This window comes from Scaptodrosophila lebanonensis, unplaced genomic scaffold (genome assembly GCF_003285725.1).
Source record: "Scaptodrosophila lebanonensis strain 11010-0011.00,11010-0021.00 unplaced genomic scaffold, SlebRS2 tig00000043-arrow-pilon, whole genome shotgun sequence".
Lineage (NCBI taxonomy): Eukaryota > Metazoa > Arthropoda > Insecta > Diptera > Drosophilidae > Scaptodrosophila > Scaptodrosophila lebanonensis.
The window spans coordinates 491,739-510,603 of NW_022060545.1; the positions used below are offsets into that span (position 1 = coordinate 491,739).

Below are 18,865 nucleotides of genomic sequence, written 5' to 3' on the forward strand. Positions count from 1 at the left end.
TGCATAGTTATTGCTTTCCCACATTTAATCATAAATTGTTTTCATGGGCTTCCTTGTACTCGTAAATCAACAATTTTTTTATAATAACGACCAGCCATTTATTATTGTTTCTTTTCTAGCACTATTCCTTGAACAGTTGAGTAGTTCTATCTTAATAGCTATACAGCTTTTCATGAACTAAGCAATACCCAGGAACCATCATCACAGAGATTTAAGTTTAATTTCAAATGCATCACATTTGCCCCACTGTGCAGTAGAGTGTTTAAGAGGGTATATGTGTGTGTGTGTGTGTGTCTTTGTGTATGTGCTTGGCATCAACATTATTATCAATGCTGCTTTTGCAAATTATCAAATATCGTAGCTGTCAGCCGCAGCGCATATAGAGAACACACGCAGGCCTCATCGTGATTGATAAATGAGATTTACCTTTTAGTGCGCCTAATTGTATGCAACGACACAGACGCTCGCATACATACGGTAGAGCGCCGGGAAACCAACTCTAATAATCACAAACGACATAATGACAGCAATTACGTGCATTAGTTTAAAGTCAAGCGACACAGCAACAACTGGACATCTGGACAACAACACCCAGTTAGTTAGTCGGTTAGTTAGTTGGCCAGGCCCAAAAGCTGCATGTCTGGCTTAATTATCAAAGCCACAATGGAAAATCGTTGACTGGGCTTAGGTGTGCCCCTAGCAAAGCGTTAATACCTCGATCCTATTGACATATGAGTGACGTGCTGGTAAGCAAATAGCATAATTGGGAAACCGAAGCTATGGCCGTGCCCCTGCCACCTGCCCTTGCCCCTACCCGTTTCCATGCAAAAATATTTGTATATTTTTCCCATCTAGATCTTTGACAGCTTAACAGCCGCAAGCTGGCATTCCTTATTGTTCGCTCTGTCGTCTCACTCATAAGGCCTCAAATTACGACACCCGCATGTCAGACCTCATCTAGCCAGTAATCTCTGCCCAGACTTTCATGCCATTTAGTTGGCATTTAATTAATTTTCAAAGAAAGAGAAAGACATAACATTGAGGTACAGTGGAAACTGCTGTCAGTGACAGCGACCTAGACATGACAAATCTGTCATACAAACGACAAAAAATGAGTCACCGCATAGGTTGTGGCTGAAAAATTGCAAGCTAAGTCTAACAATGAAGTTTTTCAAGGGGTTGATAGCCCCCAGCCATATGTATGTATGCGTATGTTTGTGTATCTTCAGAAGGCTTGCATGGGGTTATCTTCATACTTTATGCAGCCTACCCTCATTAAACATTTAATCAATGCCTTTATGATGATGGTTATATGCTACACTGAAGCTGTATTATTGTCGGGGGCATGAGCTATACTTGTATGTGGAAAGGGAAACGACGGAAAGAAAGTTCTCTATCATGTGTTCAATGCAAGGGGTGCAGATATGAAAGGCTGAGGCACGTTCCATAATTCCTTCAAATTCGCCATAAGTATAGTAAATTAATTGCATGGGCTTCATAGTAAGGGGTAGGACAGACTTTTGTGTGGGTTGTGTCTTTAATAATAACTTTAAATTACATAAATGAAATGAACTAATTTAATTCTTATCAAATATTCAAATCCGTTGTGATAAGTCATTCAATAAATTAAGTAGAATTGAAATTAATGTAACAAAAATATCGAATTTGTCGAAAAAGGGAATGTTTTTTATTTTAATTTAAGAAATAAATAATATAAATATAAATATAATTTGAAAATGCTTGTGGACAAAATAATCAATTTATGCCTATTATAGCCAAGTTTTTCTTGACGTTAAATAGAAAGTGGTTTTTAGTCGAAATGTGCGACTGTCATCAACTTGGCCAACTATTAGCAATGCAAACGAAGGCTGTTCCTGGATGTCCGAAAAATTTGCACGATTTGTAGTCAAGCGTAGATCTGGCCCTGTGGCTAAATGGATTGTTATGCATGAACTCATTTAAATGGCAGCCATCATCACACAGATATGTGTGCCACATTTTAAAGCACAACATCATTGAAATAAAACCATCCCTTCAAGCACGCCCCGTCCATCCTGCTCAGAGCAATTGGTGGGTATGCCCTTCACGCACATGCTGCGGCGTTGCGTTGTTGCGGTATTTTTGTTTAGCATACTCTCAGGGGCATTTTGAAAATAAACGAACAAAAGATAAAAAGCACACATTGCCGCCGTATGTATGCGTGCATTGAGTGCGCCTTGTGCATGGATATCCTTATTATTGGGTGTGTGAGTGTGTGTGTGTGTTTGTGTGTGTGTAACTGACAAACATATTAAGCGATTTATTATAAATAATTAAAATAGTTTGCAGGCAACATTCTCGCTGCTCATGCCATGTTTATAAACATAAATGTTAACATTTTAATACCACAATAACAACAAGAACAGCATTACATTTTTTCCCCGATGGTCATAATTTAAATAGCTTAAAATTTAACGTATTTGACAGTTGGGTTTTGTGTGCGTGTAATTTAGTTTGGCCATTTTTGTTAGGTTTCTGTTTAATTCCTGTTGGTTTTTGTTGCTCTTATAACATATTAAAAACATTGGAGTGGAAAGTTTTCGGTTGTTCAATAATTTATTTTGATATTCCTCCTCATTGTTAGGTTAGCCGCATGGTTTGTAATTAGGTTGGTGAGCGCGTGGTTTCTCATTGTTGTTATATAGAAAATGTGCAAAACTTTAATTAGGATTATACGGTTTACTGGCTGTTGCGATATATAGACAATGCATATTTAGAAGAAATTTCATGTCTAAAGCCATATGGATATATCTTTTCAATGTATGCACCAAAAGCGTCTGATAAACTGAATAACAAGGTCAAATTTAAATGCTTTTTAATAATTTTTTTACTTTGCACGAAACAGATCTAAAAGGCTTATAGTTGACCTCCATTATCGGCAATATCCTCACACAAACGAATGATGCATTAAGTTAACCTATTTAAAGCATTCGAAAATATATTTAAAATTTGTCTCTTGTCAGGTGACAACGAAAAAATGTTCAATAGTTTTTTGCAAGCGCCACATTTATTATCCAGACCTGTGTCCAAATGCCAAAAACTATGCAACAGAGCTGCTTCTGACAGTAATGTGTACAAACACACACACACTCACACCTTTACCACACACTCTCTGCTAGGAAGACACCCACATAACAACACACATATTTGTGCAAAATGTTAGCCAATAAACTTTTGACCTCATTTTGTCAAAACTATGCAAACACACCGATGTACACAAAAATAATGCCATAAACTATACACAGAGCCGTCGGCAAACGAGTAGTGATATCGAGGATGGGGATCAGGCGGAAACACAACTAACAAAATATTTGTGCTGTTGGGTTGCGGGGGGAGGCAAGCTCATGAGGCTCGGCCATTGAATGGCTGCTGCACACGGCAGTTTTGACTGGCTGCACAAAAAAAGCACAAATATTTTGTTGTTTTATGTAGAGACAGCTCGTAGAAAACTGTCGTTGCTGTTATTGCTTTTGATTCTGTGTTGCTGCTGCCAGAGCAAAGATTATAAATTATAGCAGCCTCACACGGATATTTATGCTGTGTCAATGGTGCCAAGTGGGCCAAAGACAACGACCGCAACAACAAAAACAAAAACCACGAGAAATATATACACATAATAGAGGGAAAATAGTTTTGAAAAAAAGCAGTGAGGGAGGGGTTGAGTGAAAAGAGTGTGAAGCCACTTTAAAGCGTTAGCACTTAAAGCGCATTTCGCTTTTGTGAAGCTTTTGATTTATTTGCTTGACGGCGGCAATCATTAATTTGTTTGCCCAAAAGCTTAGCATACTTTTCAGCTGGCGCAAGCTGTCAGCTTTTGTGGCAAGAGCAAAAGCACCCAAAGGCACCCTCGCAGCTTGTAGCTTGTAGCTCACAGCGGACGGAGAAAAACAAATTTAAATAAAACCAAAGCAACAAAATAATCCGACACATGCGCTGCCAAATGATTGCCTCAACGCTTCACGCAAAGCCGACGCGCACTAATCCCTGTGTGCAGTATCTGCCAGGCTCGCACACACACACACACAGACCCATCCTCATCCTCCGGCCACTACAACCAAACTCAAAAGGGCACACACAGAGACAGCCACACTCGCACACTCGCACATAAAACTGAAATCACTTCATTTTATTGCATGCTGAGCCAAAGCTGACACTCTCCATGTACGAGAGAGTGTGCGTGTGTGTGTGTGTGTGTGTGTGTGTGTGTGAACTTTGAAGAATGAAGCTGAAGAAGAAAATGCCAAAAAAACGCAATCATTTTATGAAATTCGAAGAGATTAAATCAACTTGGAGCTGCAAATATGACGAGCTGTATCATCGATAGAAAGAGGCGTGTGGCATCAGCCACACAATTATCTTAAAATGCGCTTCATTTCCAATTTTTATTTTTAATTTTACGATGTGGACCATTTATTCAAATGAAATTACAATTCAGCCATATATTTGCATGCTTCATTCACAGAAAAAAAAAAAAAACGTTCTAGTTTCCTTAAATCTCCAAAATTATATAATTTTATTACATTTGGATAAGTTCCCAAAATATGTTAAATGTTCTAAAATTAAAAGGAACCTAATATCCATTCATTTTAACGTTTAACCGTCAGTTGTCTCAAATATTTTCAAAGCAGATACATTTCAAGGTGTTTGAACATCAATAGAAAAAAGCTCAAGAGCACTTCAACAATTTTGCTCGGGCATAGAAAGCTTTGTATTGCAGTTCGAGTTTTTTCTTACCGCCACGGTTTTCTTGTTTTCCGATCCCTGTTTTCACTCTCGCTACTCATTTTCTTAGCGCCATCTGGTTTGCTTGGGCACCTTTGGGTTTCGCGGTGCTAAATTCTCTTTGACCGTTTGCTGAATTTGTGAGCTCATATCGGCATCATCTTTCTCTTCTATATCCAAATCCAACTGAGTCTTGCCATCGAAAATACGACACTTTACTTGCTTATTAAACTTAACGCTTCCACGACTGCTGCTCTCCCTGGGTGCGTTTGCCCCCAAATCCTCAGGGATATCGATCTCACGCTGCTCCTCCACATGCAACTGTTCGAGCACTGTGTTGTTTTCGGCATTAAGGCCCACAGACTTGGCTGGATTGTCAGCATTTTCAGGCAACAGTCCGTCACAAGAACCCGTATTACTGGACTCGCTTATCCAGTTCATTTCGTTTTCTTCAACCATGTTGTTTTGAAGGTGCGTGCTGCTACCAGGACTGGGAACAGGCAGATCTTTGCGCTGCCAAATTCCTAATTTATATTCCGATCCATATTTCTGCTTCATTCGCGTTTCCAGTTCATTCAAACGTTCAGGTTCTTCCCGTACAATAGGTTTCTAGAATATAAAACTAATGTTAGGTCCTATGGAAACCGCGAAATTATCCGTAAGCTTACAATTTCGAAATAGTGTTTGTAGATTAGATACGACATGACACCCATCAGTATTGTAAAACCAACAAACATAGTGGCATTCCAGTGGCTTAGTTTTGGGTTCTGCACCACATGCCTTATATCCACCATTTGTAATGCCGACGGGGGGTAAAAGAAGCGTAAAATTTTAAAAGTAACATTCGCCAAGGTGTGGTTCGGATAGGGCTTGATGATGTCTACAAAACGTAACTTCCAGACTTCGTCCGATCCGTGAAGGTCAGGCATTTTCCCTTAATCATACAAACGAGGCTAAGCAGACAAAAAAAAGGCATAATCGATACACACTTACCCTGTTAGGTTCTGATTTAGAGGACAAGTGGTAAGAAGTTTTTTTTTTTAATTTGTTTTTTAAAATTTGTTCGTCTGTCTGTGTTCAAAACGTATCTTACTAAAAATTTGTGATTTAAAATGAGTTTATTGTTTGATCATGATTACAGAAACAAAACTAATGTGATTGGAAGTGACTGAAGACTTATAACTGCATACATAGTTCTGAAATGTATTCCATGACGTACAGGAATAATCTTTATATGCCTTGCTTTATACAAAGGATGTACATAAAAGCGTCATTTTAGAGACTTGTTTTTTATATCTCTCCTTTCGATTGCTTTGTTTAGTAACCCAATGTTTTTATCGTAAGAATTCCAATGGGGCTCTTTTGTTCATTTAAAATTTCAGAAGAGAATGGCGGAAGGCTTGTCCGACCTAAGACTCAGCTACTATACTTGTAGAAAGGAAGCACTTATGCCCCAAAATGTTCTGCGTCGCTTCAATTAAGCTTGAACCCCTTTTGATGGCCAGCCCAATCACAATCAATAAATCATTGCCCACATCTAGGTGCCACATTTAAAAGTGTAGTCACAAAAAGCGCGCCCTGCGTATCAAGGACTAAAAATAGAGCTCCTACGCACACACACACACACAGACACACACCCCAAACTTATTCCCACACATGTAGCCACTAACAACGTCATTGATTTATTACCAGCAAACTCTATTGGTGCTTTAGTGTACTTCACTTCTAGGTGCTGAACACACACACACACACTCTCGTGTGTGGAGCACACAAAACGAAACCATCATCAGTCACCAGACAAACAAACACAGAGGCGCAGTGCAGCGTCATATACAAAAACGTGCATACATTATGGCGCCGATATGTAAAACTTATAGAAGAAGTAGTTATAGAGGAGAAACGGTTAGAACGGCATGTCCTGTCTGGCTGCCTAACCAGCCCACTCTGGCAGCCAGCTTGCCTCCTCTCCTGTCTGCAAGCCCAACTAACTTGGCCAGGGCAATGTCTCTGGGTGGCGCGTGTTCTCGGCTAGAAACACGTACAAGAAATCATGAAATGTTGCCGCCATCATACCGAAAATTGTACGGTAACGTGCTGGCAATCAAAGCACAACATACTCGTCCATGCCGGCAGGACCGGCGAACGAAGGAGCAACACAACTGCAGGGGAGGGCGGAATGGGGCCAAGTCACGGCTGCCACTAGCACACGTCTGATTTTTACTACACACGTGTCTGATGTGACGTCGACAATGCGCCGCCTGCTGCTTACAACTCTGCCTACTGGCAGCCACCAAGCCAGTGGAGCACTACCGCATTGGCGGTAGTGGCACATTGAGAAAATTTCAAGCACCAAAATGTATAGCATGGCTGACGGCAGGCAGCCCAAACGTGCCGCATATGTGTGCACCATGCACATTGGTATAATATTGAGTCCGACTTGATATTTATGGAGGGCAGAATTGATTAGAAGCGTAGGGCGTCTCCTACACACCTTACCTGCATACATTTGAAATCTAAGAAAATGATGTTTTCTACTCAGAGATTATTAATATTATTCATTTCATTTCGCCACTATCGTGTATTTCACATTAACTTATAGCTAAAAGGGGTTTAAATGCTAGCAATTATTAAAAGAATAATGTCTGCTCTAGGGGTTGCAAAGAAAAACTATTTTTAAAATGAAAAATTATTTAATTAAAAAATCAATTTAAAACAAAACGTTTACAAACATCTAAATTGCACATTAAATCAGAAGTATTGGCATAAAAGTCGTTTATAAAAATATTCTAAAAAAAAGAAAATCTTCATTCGATTAATCAATTCCCTCGAATGTCGAACCACTGTGCACATTTTTGAATGTTGGTTCTGCTGCTTTTTGCTGTTTAAGTAAGCATGCAAATGTCACATACAGTCAGTCAGCCAGTCAGTCGACCTTCTCGTCCTCATCCTCGTTCTTATCCTTCCAAGTCCTCGTAGCTGTCGGCGTGATAAGCAGTCTCAGTTATCAACGTGGTAGGTGAAATAGATGCATAGTTTTGTGCGCGCTTACACACACACACACTCATAGATAGATATATACATTCAGGTATGTGTGTGTTTTTATGCAACTTGACTGCTACATAAATTATGAGGTACGTTGGCTTTGTTCGTTGGCACGTCTTCCGTGTGTGGCGCGCGTAGCGTCAAGAATTTAGTGATTTCCCCAAGCATGTGGCATACTTCTGGGCCAAATTTTTATTATGGGTATGATTTGGTTGCGGCCTGTGCAAGGTGCTTGCCGCTCATAAGAAGTTTGGTTTATGGTTATTGATTTTGCACGGTGTATTAGAGGCGACTGCGCTCGAATAGTTGGGTAGTTTGACAGTTTGACTTATGGCTTGTGGGCCGATATGGGCGAAGACAGGAAATACAAGACAAGAAATTTTTGCTTACTTAAATGAAATTGTGTTACAAAACTGCACGAGTATCTCTTTCCAAAGCTTAAGCTTGAGAGTATAATACAAGTTGTAATTTGTTTTACAATTTGAATTAGGAAATTGCCATAGCATTTATAAACTAGAAAGAAATTTATTTATTCAACTCATTTCAAATTCCTCAACTTTTAACATTGACATTTCTCCAAATGTTGATATCCCTATTATTTGAACAATAAAGCATAACTACCAATTGGGAATTGAACGAATCCAAGCTTACACAATATAGCTAGCTCTGCATATTATCTTCATCTTATATTCTATGCTTGTCGAATACTGCTTGTCATTCATCTTGCATTTCATAGCCAACACCACTCAACGGCTCGTATATATGCCAAGCCAGTGCCCGGATGGCCTATATTATTTCGCATATTAATAAACACATACAAGTACACATAAAACTAGCCAAACCACATAGGAATCAGAGCAATCCCTCCCCTCCTAACATGCTGCAGTTCCCCATTTCGCTTGGAGGCCAAAGCTTTTAGTGCCGATCAAAAATTCATAGCGTACAACAAGAGGTGTCAATAACATTGGCTACATTACTGACATTTCTGGTGTCTTTACTACGCCCAGCCCGCTCTGCCATTATAGAGTAGTGTGAAAAAGCAGGCCGGCGCCGCCACCACCACCACCACACAAAACAAAAATGTAATTTACAATTACTGCACGCACAGACAATTTATTTTCCACTGCTAACAAATAAGCTAAACATTTTCGTGGTCGTCTCTCAAGTCGAGTGGCTTCCATCTCCAGTTACAGTTCCAGTTTCAGTCCCAGGTGTATAGCAAATCAAAAAATCAGGCAACAAGCAAAGCGCACGCACACGCCCGGGCAATCAGTTAAATGTTTGTTGAACTCGCAACCGTCGAGACTGGCAAAAGGACTCTCATCCTCAGAAGTGCATGTGTTGGCCCCAAAAATTGAGTTTACTCCGCCAAAACCACCAGAAAAACTCAACAGCAACCAAATGAAATGCCAGACGCTGATGCGCCAAGTTGAAAAATCGTTTGTCGCAAGCGGCACGCCGGCTCGGGTGCGGAGGAACCGATCTGCCTCACTCACGCGCAGACGTAGTGATTTGGCTTTAAAAAAAATATATATAGAAAAAGTTGAAACGGAATGGGAAGCGGGCTAAAAAAAACTGCCACGTAATGAAACTGACAATTTAACGCAGTTGTGTGTCTTGAAAAATCGTGTTATCGATTTAATGCGTGGCACACATACAGGCACATACGAGTATGAACGCGCACTCGGAACGATAAAGGGCTTACCCGCCCGAAATGGGGTTGAATTTCCTCTTTCCTGCGGTTTGATTTGCTCTGCTGTTGCTTACTTGCTCGTCTTTGTGACTGACTGACATTTCCGTGCGCTTCCAACTTTGGTTTTGGCCTTTTCTTTTCTTTTTTTGGCCGCTTAATGGCTGCCACTGCCTTCAAAGGCATTTGATTAATTTGAAGCAGTTTTCAATTTGAAATTGCTTTAGTTCCTTCTTTTTACAGCTTTTCCCTATTTTCATTTTTTCTCCATTTTTGTGTGTTTCAAGGCGTTCGAGTTGGCTGGCAAGGGTTACTTTTACTTTGTGTAGAGTGTGTGGCCAGCAATTGACAGCTCGGCAGAGCCTCGACTATAAGCCGTAACCAAAAACTTAGTGGCAAGTGATGTGCTCGTATGTGTATATCTCTGTTTGTGTGTGTGTTTGTGTGTTGAAAGCTGCTTATAGAATTTTAAGTGTTTTTTTATTGAATGTTGTAAGCCATTGCATATCGCATTTGGGCAGCGACAGAACACACGATGGAAGTTGAGTTAGGTTTAGGTTTTTCTTTATTATAAGCCACCTAAATACTAAAGTGATTTTTTGTACTAATTTTACAACTTTCTGCTTCTTCTTCTCTTTTTAGGTACGTATGAACAATTTTATGATTGCTCTAAAAATTTAACAACCCTCGAACGTAAGTGTACGAAATTGATAACGAATGTTTCTGGGCTCAATGAAAATTGTATAAATGCAGGTTATGTTTGTGGTATTATGAGCCATGAATGAAAAATAAAACTACAAGGATCCTACCTAAATAGTAATCTGTGAATTTGTAAGGACCCTAAACCCTAAAAACCTCTACCTAAAAGCAGAGCTAATAATTGGACTATGTTAGACAATGTCTTTTAATTGTGTTTCTCATACTCTAAAGATCACCTAACTAGACCATTTGACTCAGTCAGACCAACTGATTCAAGAAATCTACAAATTACAAATTGAGGCGAAATTTTCCATGATAAGTAGGTATAGTTTCTTTGGTTGGTGTAAATTAAATCCATTTTGTTCGCTTTTCATTATTTTCCGATACGATAGAATTAAATATATATAAAACAGAGAAGAATAATACACTATTTACAAGAATTGTATTAGGACATTAAGATAAACTTCTTCCGAATCAGAGTCATTGATCCTTTAACTCATTCCATACCCATACACCAGCAATACGAGTAGTTATTTTCGAAAAGTAAAGCTAGAATGTGCAGATGTAGGACTTGGTGAGCACACTAACGCATACTTCCATTCTCATTATCCTTTACGTACAATTTGCCAACATTTGTTGTTTATCGTTGCGCACCATAACACACACACACCCACAGGCACACACGCGCACTGCTGTAAATGCAAGCAAACAAAAGCGCATGCCATGACAACAGAACGAACGAACAACAACAACAATAACGATGACAATAACGATAACGATGATGATAATGATGATGAAATTTAACGCGCTTTTTAAGCCAAACAAAAGCAAATTGCGAATGCAATGCACACACCTCCTACTTATAGAATCATACACACACACACACACAGATGCACGTACACACATCATATGCACACAGATACTAATTATGACAATGCAACGAGCGCCGCACATTTCAGCAAATATAAACAAAATGTTAATGACGATGATGGCAACGTCAGACACAAGAAAATGTAAATGTTGATGCGTGTTGTTGTTGCTATTATCATTGAAGACACGCATTACAAAAGCCTCTAATGAAGGAAGAAGGATAAGCAGCACAAGACTTCAAGCTCTACGCTTAGGGGTGTTGATGAACTGCCGTCAGTTAATCAATGCAAGTTGCTAGCTGAATGTTGCATATTGCATGTGTCTGTAACGACTTTAAGTGCTTATTATTTATTATTTGTTGGCTTGCATTGCTGTTGCTCTGCTGTGTGTTCCTGATGTGCATTGTTGTGATTATTATTAAAATGCAAATGAGCAAAAGTCAACGGCCAGTTGCTTGCTCGGCATATTCATTATTATTATTAATATGTGTGGCACACAGACAGGCGCTCGGACGCAGGCCAACAAGCGAACAAACAAACAGACAGACAGACAGACAGACAGACAGAAAGAGCGATACACAGAGAGACGGACTCTTAAGCAGACACAGATGGACATATAGATGAACAATCCGACCTTCCGCTGGTTAAAACATTAAAATGCTTTAAGCAAATTTCAATGCATTTAAACGAATGAACGCAATTTGTGTGCAAAATGGCAGAAGACTTGCAATGCACAGTGGTGCACAAACACTATTTATCGGAAAATATGCCATACGCTATACATTCTACTTTTCAACCCAAACATTCATTTTATAGTAAATTTTTGTTTGTAGGAAGTCAAATTATGTTGCTGAAACTTGTATGGGTTAGAAGAGAGACAAGTAACTACTGAATCGTTGATATTCAAAAAACGAATTACCCTAAATATTTGTATAAGACTAGATGTTCCAAAAGTCTCTTTATCTATAAACTAAAACAGAAAGCAAGTTAGAAATGTTCTTTCATATTGATTGCAAAAAAGAGGGTACTATATGAATAACAAATTTTGAACCACTGTGCAGCGGAGCGGAATGATTGTCTATCGGCAGCCTGATAGACCGGGTCTACTCGCTTACACACACAACTGCGCCTTTGACATAAGTTGGCAGGACTGCATGCATTGCCATTTATCAGTGTGTATCCTGAGCCTCGTTTCGTTCGTTGTTTGTCATAATTTTGCATAGACTACTGTGTGTAGTTGCTGCTTTCGTTGGCCAACCATTAACATAATTTCAATTTGCATAAAATGACGTTAAGTACATATTACATATTGGTGAGCTTCAAACTGACTGGCAGCATTGAATAAACAAATATCGCGCCCATCGACAGGCAATGCAATGCAAACGCCATTTCAATACAAACAGCAGGCTGGTGTGTGTGTTTGTGTATGTGGGTGGATGTGTATGTGGTTGCTTTAAGCTAATTGCAGGTGTGAATATGTCAGTAGATGCATTGCGCATTTCATTACCTTCGCCAGGTGGAACGAGAATGGCATTTTTTCACACTCTGCAGAGTTTGCTTGCAACATGCGAACATATAAGGCAACATAAAAGCAAAAGAAATGAAAAAACTTTACGAAAATATCATGATTAACTAAAGCCTCTCATTAAAGAGCCTCAATAAAGGAGAACAGAAAATGAACATCATCATTCGAATCACCATATCATAAGTTAGGCCTTGACATCTTATATACATAAGTAATATAAATGGTCTTGGACGAAATCTGTACATAATTACTATAATATCTACACATATGTGTCATTCAACCAGCTTGTGCTTAACCCCTTAATGCCACACTGTCTTCACATTATTGTACACAAAGCCCCAATAAATGTCCCAGACTCAAACAAACAAACACCTACAACTGTGCCAGCTACAAAATGCAACAAATCAATTGGCCTCGAAAAACAACAACACAACCATACAAGAACAACAACAATATCAGTTGATGACCCAGGCAGAGGCGAGTGGGCTCGCAAATTGATTTGGACAGTGCTAAAATGTGTGTGTGTGTGTGTGGGTGTGAGTGTGAGTGTGTTTGTATTTGCAGTGGTATTTTCATAAAGCACCTGAAAGTATGCAATCACATAATGCTAAAATGTACACTATCAACACACACACACCCACACCACATACATACACACACAGGATCTCACATATGTTCAAACACAAGACTTTGCAGTTGGAATAATTGTATATGTAAAGCTCTCAGCTCTTGCTCTAATATTTGGCACAAACACACACGCACACACTTAGCAATGAAGCTGGCAACAATAAAAGTAGAGAGTGAGAGGGAGACAGAGAAATGGAGAGCGAGGGGAATGGAGACTTTGACAATTGCCAGGCCTGGACATTGCAGCAGCTTTGCTTGGGCAATAAAATATGAATTTATGTGCTATTTGCATGGCTTTTGCAAAGTCAAGTGGTGTGATTATTGTGTTGCTGTTGTTGTTGTCTTTATGGCGCCTACAGGCAGACTATCAACAATATTTTTTGCATTAAGAGCAAGGCTAGAAAGATTACATTGTTGCTGTCTGCTCCAAAATAAGCAACAATAACAACAACAACAACAACAAAAGCTCTGGCTATAACAACACAAAAGGCAGTGTGCCAAATTGAGGCTACAAACTTATAGTGATAGCGGCGTGGTGGGGAAGCGGGTGCAGGGGGCAGGGGGCAGCATGAGCTTAATGAGCTTTGCCCAAACAAAGGCGATGTAAGCACGAAAAACCAATACAAATGCATTTCCAGTGGCATTTTCTCTTTGGCCTTTTGCAACACAGTCTGCCTCACTATAAATGCTCAAAAATTCCATGGGATCCCATAAGCATAAGTGCATGTACACATGCGTGTGTGTGTGTGTGTATTGCGACATAAAGCTTGCATAAAAAGCTGAAAGCGAAACGCAGAGCTAACAATTTTTGCTGTATCATTGAAAGCATGTAAGCATGACATAAGACTTGCGGCTTTAACTTGCTTATGGTTATGGGAGCTATTGTTGTTGTTGTTGTTGTTGTTCTTGCTGTTCTTGTAGCTGCCATGGCACTTTGCCTGTTTTGCGGCCAAAACATTTTATATTGAAGCATGCTTTTAGGGTTATGCATAAAACCCCCATGCATTGACAGCCTGGCAAGAGGCAAGGCATGGTTGTGGACAGGCACCTATACGGCAATAGAGGCCGAGGCACCCAAACATAAAATCGAAATTAATTTAATGCGGCACCAGCTTAAAATGCTGACTCTCAATTTACCAAAAGCTTCGAATTTCAAAGCTGCCCAAAAACATTAAATTGTTTCACGATAGAGATGTGCTTCCAAATACTCACGCAATAGAAGAAACCCCATTATCAGTGTTGCCTACTTTTTAGAAGGAGTAAAAGCAGTTTTTGGCGGGAAGGAGATTACATACAGCTAAAAAGTTTTACAAAAAAGCGTGAAAAAATACATGTATATTGATAAAACCTACTGAAAAGGCTGCAATGTTTCTAGTTTTTTTTACATAAATGTTGGCAAACTTAGAAAAGGCGGAAAAAAAGCGAAATACATATTTGAAAAGCCACCATTCTCGCTTCCCGCAATTTGATTTCAAAAGCAACCAGATCTGACGGGGAAAAAAGCCAAACTGGCAACACTGCCTGTTATTGATATTTAGAAATGTGTGCCCAAGTCGTGATGAAGCGAACTTCAAGCAAATCTTTAGTTTCGTGAGGCAGCATATTCCATAACCCCCCACATTCTCTCCACTCTAGGGCGCAAATGGCGCATATTAAATGTAGCAGAAATTTCTAATTGAGTAATTGAATTTTGTATGCGATGCATGCCGCGTACCAAAGCATTATTTAAAGTTTCAAAGGCGCCGGCGACGGTAATGGCAATGGCGATGGCTATGACGAAGACGACGGCAAAGTCAAAAGACACATTTTTGTGGCTATTCAAAATGGCGCACCCATGACTTAGAGGATGGGTGGTGGTTACCAAAAAGGCCCAAAACCAGCGCGTCTGTCGAAAGTTTAGTGTCAAATGCCCAAAATTTGATTATGTTCCTCAGTCAAGTTATGTTAATTGCATTTAAAATGCTCGAAAGTTTTGTGTCAGTTCTCTCCGGCTCGAGAGTTTTAAAAAATATATTTCGGTTGAAGTCAAGCATTTGCAAAGCTTTGCAGTTGCATTAGCGAGCGTCGCTCTCTGACTCGAAACTTTTGCCAATTAACTTGCCTCCAAGAGTCAAAATAGTCATAATAATAAATAAGTGGCTGCTGGCAAAGCCACTACGACTGCCTTAGTTATTCGTTTGTTTGTTTGTCTGAGTGTCTGTTTGTTTGTTTGTTTGTTTATTCGGTTGGCTGTTTGTGCTAGGCTTGCAGTAAGCTTTTAATAGCGCTCAAAAGTATGCCATGAAATATGCATAAAATAGCTTGCAAACACGTCCCACGCCGCGCATTTGGCAGTGCTTTGGCAGTCAAATGGGCGCTGCCAAAACACAACACACATTCCTACACACAAATATATACTAAGTATATAGATACTTATGTATATCCAGATATATACAAAACATAAATGTGCAAGGGTTGTCTGCCGACTGCACTTGCCAGTTATCGTTTAAATGCTGCCAAACGAGCTGCCAAATCAAAAATCGTTAGCGTGTGAATTTGCCAGTTGGCTTTCGGTAGACTGATAGACAAATCACACATTCACATGCTGGGCATGTGTGTGAATGGGCTAGTAAAAATGAAAATGCAATGAAAATGCGCCTGGCATGCGAAAAATGTGGCACACAAATCGAAATGACTTTAAATAATAATCCCATCTTGTATTTGATATTATTTCAACATTAATTTCAAGCTTCATTATATTTCAATGCCATTTCGTAAGTGTACTTTTTTTTAAATATTTTTAATTAATACTTTGTATACAACAATAAACTTGCGAGCATCAAGAAATATTACTCTTTGCCTTTATTCTCTATAAACTCACTTAAATACTTGTTTGTATTGCTTTTTATAAATTGATTTGTAAAATAGATGGGTATTTATATTACAAAATTTATTCGCATCCACATTGAACTCTTGTATTTCTTAATATTTTTCAAAATTTCAAAATCTCATTCACAAATTTGATTAATATACATTTATATGCGGATAATTACTTCAAACCACATTGCTAATTCTTAATTCGAAATGTACTTGAAACCATTAATAATCTCAAATTGATTAATGTTTATTAAATGTCATTTAAAATGCAAACTGCTATCAATTAAAGTCCTGTATTTACCTTCAAACTTCATATTTGCATATCGGCGTAATTTAGCGCTTGCCACGCATATTTCATTCAGTTCATTTATTTGCGCTCTCTACTGCCCCCCAGGGTAAACTTTATAGCGCGTCTGTAACAACGCATTTCTGACTATTATATAGCCATATATACAAGTACATATGTATGCGTTATATCCATTTTATTATTTTACTCCGGCAACAAATTAAAATTATTGCATGTATGGCAACTGTAAAATAGCACAAGCATTCACATTATAATCGCTTCAAATAACTAAACCGTAATTGAAAGCCCAAAAGCAATCAAAAATTTGGGCAATGAAGTAAAAAATTAATGTAGACGCAAATTAGGCGAAAATTATAGGAACAAAAAGCACGAAATGCACAACAAATATTGTACTGTGTGTGTGTGTATGTGTGAGTTGCGCACGCATTTAATTGATTAAAAAATGTAAATTCAATTTAGTAACGCAATACTCGTAGTTGGCCAACAATTTGAGCTTTTAAATTTCCACAATTCACAAATTGCATATTAAATGCTTATAATAAATTTTTGATTTTTTGCTGCTGCTCTTGTTGTTTTCTTTAGTCTTGTTGCTGTTGTTGGTGCTGCTGCCTTTTTGGCATGCAAATTTTGTCAGCTTAGACTTGGCTTGCAAATGTTTTGTGTCCGACAGATAGACAGATAGATGAAGCGAAAGAGAGAGAGAGAGAGAGAGAGAGACGCACAGACAGGCCGCCCAAGCACTTAATGCAATTTGCATTTCGATTTTTCACATGCGCACACAGATGTCTGCTTTTGGGTCTATATGTGTTTAAGTATGTATGTGTGTGTGTGTGTGAGTGTGTGCGTGTGCAGTGCATATTATATTTGCATAAAAGCCAACTAACAAACGGACAGACAGTCCTGTCGGCCAACAACAACATCACACATACGCACTGTTATGTGAACGCCTTTGGTGAGCGTATAAATTTCAATTTTGCTTCACAAATTTGCATCCCAAGTTGAGCGCTGCCAAGTTGTCAAGCAAATTATACGTATTGCAGCAGCTTAGTCTTTTGTTATTATGGTTCTTGTATTATTGTTGTTGCTGCGGGCTTAATTAAAAAATATAATTGTTATTGTAATGGATTTCTTGCCGCCTTTAATTGCAATACTTTTGCTCCGTCAGTGTTAAAGTGTTAATTTTATTGACATATGACAGCAAACAATTTGCTTGTGGGTAGCATTTGTCAGCTGCCTGTACAGAATACTAAAAGCAGAAACAACACTTGAATGTGGGAAAAAGTTTGAAGGAAGAGAATTGAATGAATGGATGTATTGAATTAAATTTGGAGAATTTGCAAAGTCGAAGCGTTCACACTGAAAATGTTCGAATTTCACATCGACATTTAAACTATCAGAGACATCCAACAAAATACTTTCGTTTGTCCAGCAATTCGGCCTAAAACAGTATATTAGTATTGATATTGTCTAAATTGCTTTTAAGAGAAATTTTACTGAAATTTAATTGAAGTAAAATTTATCCTACCTTCTCCATATAATCTACTAGTATTATCATCATTGATATACTATATACATAGCTCCAATAATTAAGACCAATCAAAGACCCATCAGTGCTCCCTCAAAACTTGCAATTTAATCAAAGAATTACCACTCTTGGAAATACATATAAATACATTACTTGCCCAAACAGTTTAATTAAAACAGTAATACATAGGGATATAGACTTTTGTGTGGATATTGAAGTTTTCTCAGACATCATGTATTGCCTTAATTTATTTAGACAACATTATCAGACATAGTCCAGAAGGCTTTCTATAAATAAATATAATTATAAAATACCTAATAAATGCTGAGAACAAATAATCTCTATAGATCAATAAAAAAACAAAACTGGGCAACAATAATCAATTTTTATCGGCTACCCATCGAATGCCAAAGGACCCAAAAACCCAATGAACTGTCTTTCTTAAATCAAAAGTCTCATTTAAAACCCGAAAATACCAAAAACACAAATTGACATGCAAGCCGTGAAACGTAAAGCAGTAAAAAAGAAAAAATGATGGCAAAAGGTAAAAAAAAGTTGAGAAAGAAGCGTAGTAGGAACAAAAAAACATTAATCAGCGTTAAAAGTCGCATTAGCAGTAAACAAAATGGGCGAGGCAGGAGTAGGGGGAGCAATAGAGAGGGTGGAGTGAAAGGGAAAGGGAGAGCGCAAATTGCACGCAACTAGGGCAGTGAGTGAGAAAAAGAAGGAGGTTGTTCACAACCCAAAAAACTGTCGAAACGAAAAGTCGAAGAAAATTGGAAAAATCGTTTGCTTGCGTTGAGCACGCAACGGTCAGTGGAGAGCGGGCGCGCTGGTGGGTCGACAACACGAACAACAACCACAACAAACGTGGCAAAATGAGTGACTGGCAGTCAAAATCATTAAAAAGTCGTAAAAATCAAGGAAAATGGTAAACAAAGGCGAAAAAGCGGGCCACAGCAAA

General features: G+C 38.7%; 2 protein-coding genes across 2 annotated transcripts in view; one reads left to right on the forward strand and one right to left on the reverse strand.

Annotated features, from left to right (window-relative positions):
* The window catches only part of LOC115623150 (teneurin-m), a 222,303-nt gene that overhangs the window by 157,359 nt on the left and 46,079 nt on the right, over positions 1 to 18,865 (forward strand). The window lies entirely within an intron of this gene.
* Positions 4,524 to 5,891, reverse strand: LOC115623151. The gene is made up of 3 exons (XM_030517361.1): positions 5,755 to 5,891; positions 5,430 to 5,695; positions 4,524 to 5,370 (listed from the first exon to the last, which is right to left on the reverse strand). The coding sequence occupies exons 2-3, from the start codon at positions 5,688 to 5,690 to the stop codon at positions 4,828 to 4,830; spliced, it is 804 nt and encodes a 267-aa protein (XP_030373221.1). The 5' UTR covers positions 5,691 to 5,695; positions 5,755 to 5,891; the 3' UTR covers positions 4,524 to 4,827.

What these genes read in the sequence shown, in the direction of transcription:
- LOC115623151 (XM_030517361.1), bottom strand. Translation starts at nt 5,690, where the DNA reads ATGCCTGACCTTCACGGATCGGACGAAGTCTGGAAGTTACGTTTTGTA. An exon ending in ACAAACACTATTTCGAAATT is followed by an intron (nt 5,371 to 5,429) that starts GTAAGCTTACGG and finishes TTTATATTCTAG; the next exon opens with AAACCTATTGTACGGGAAGA.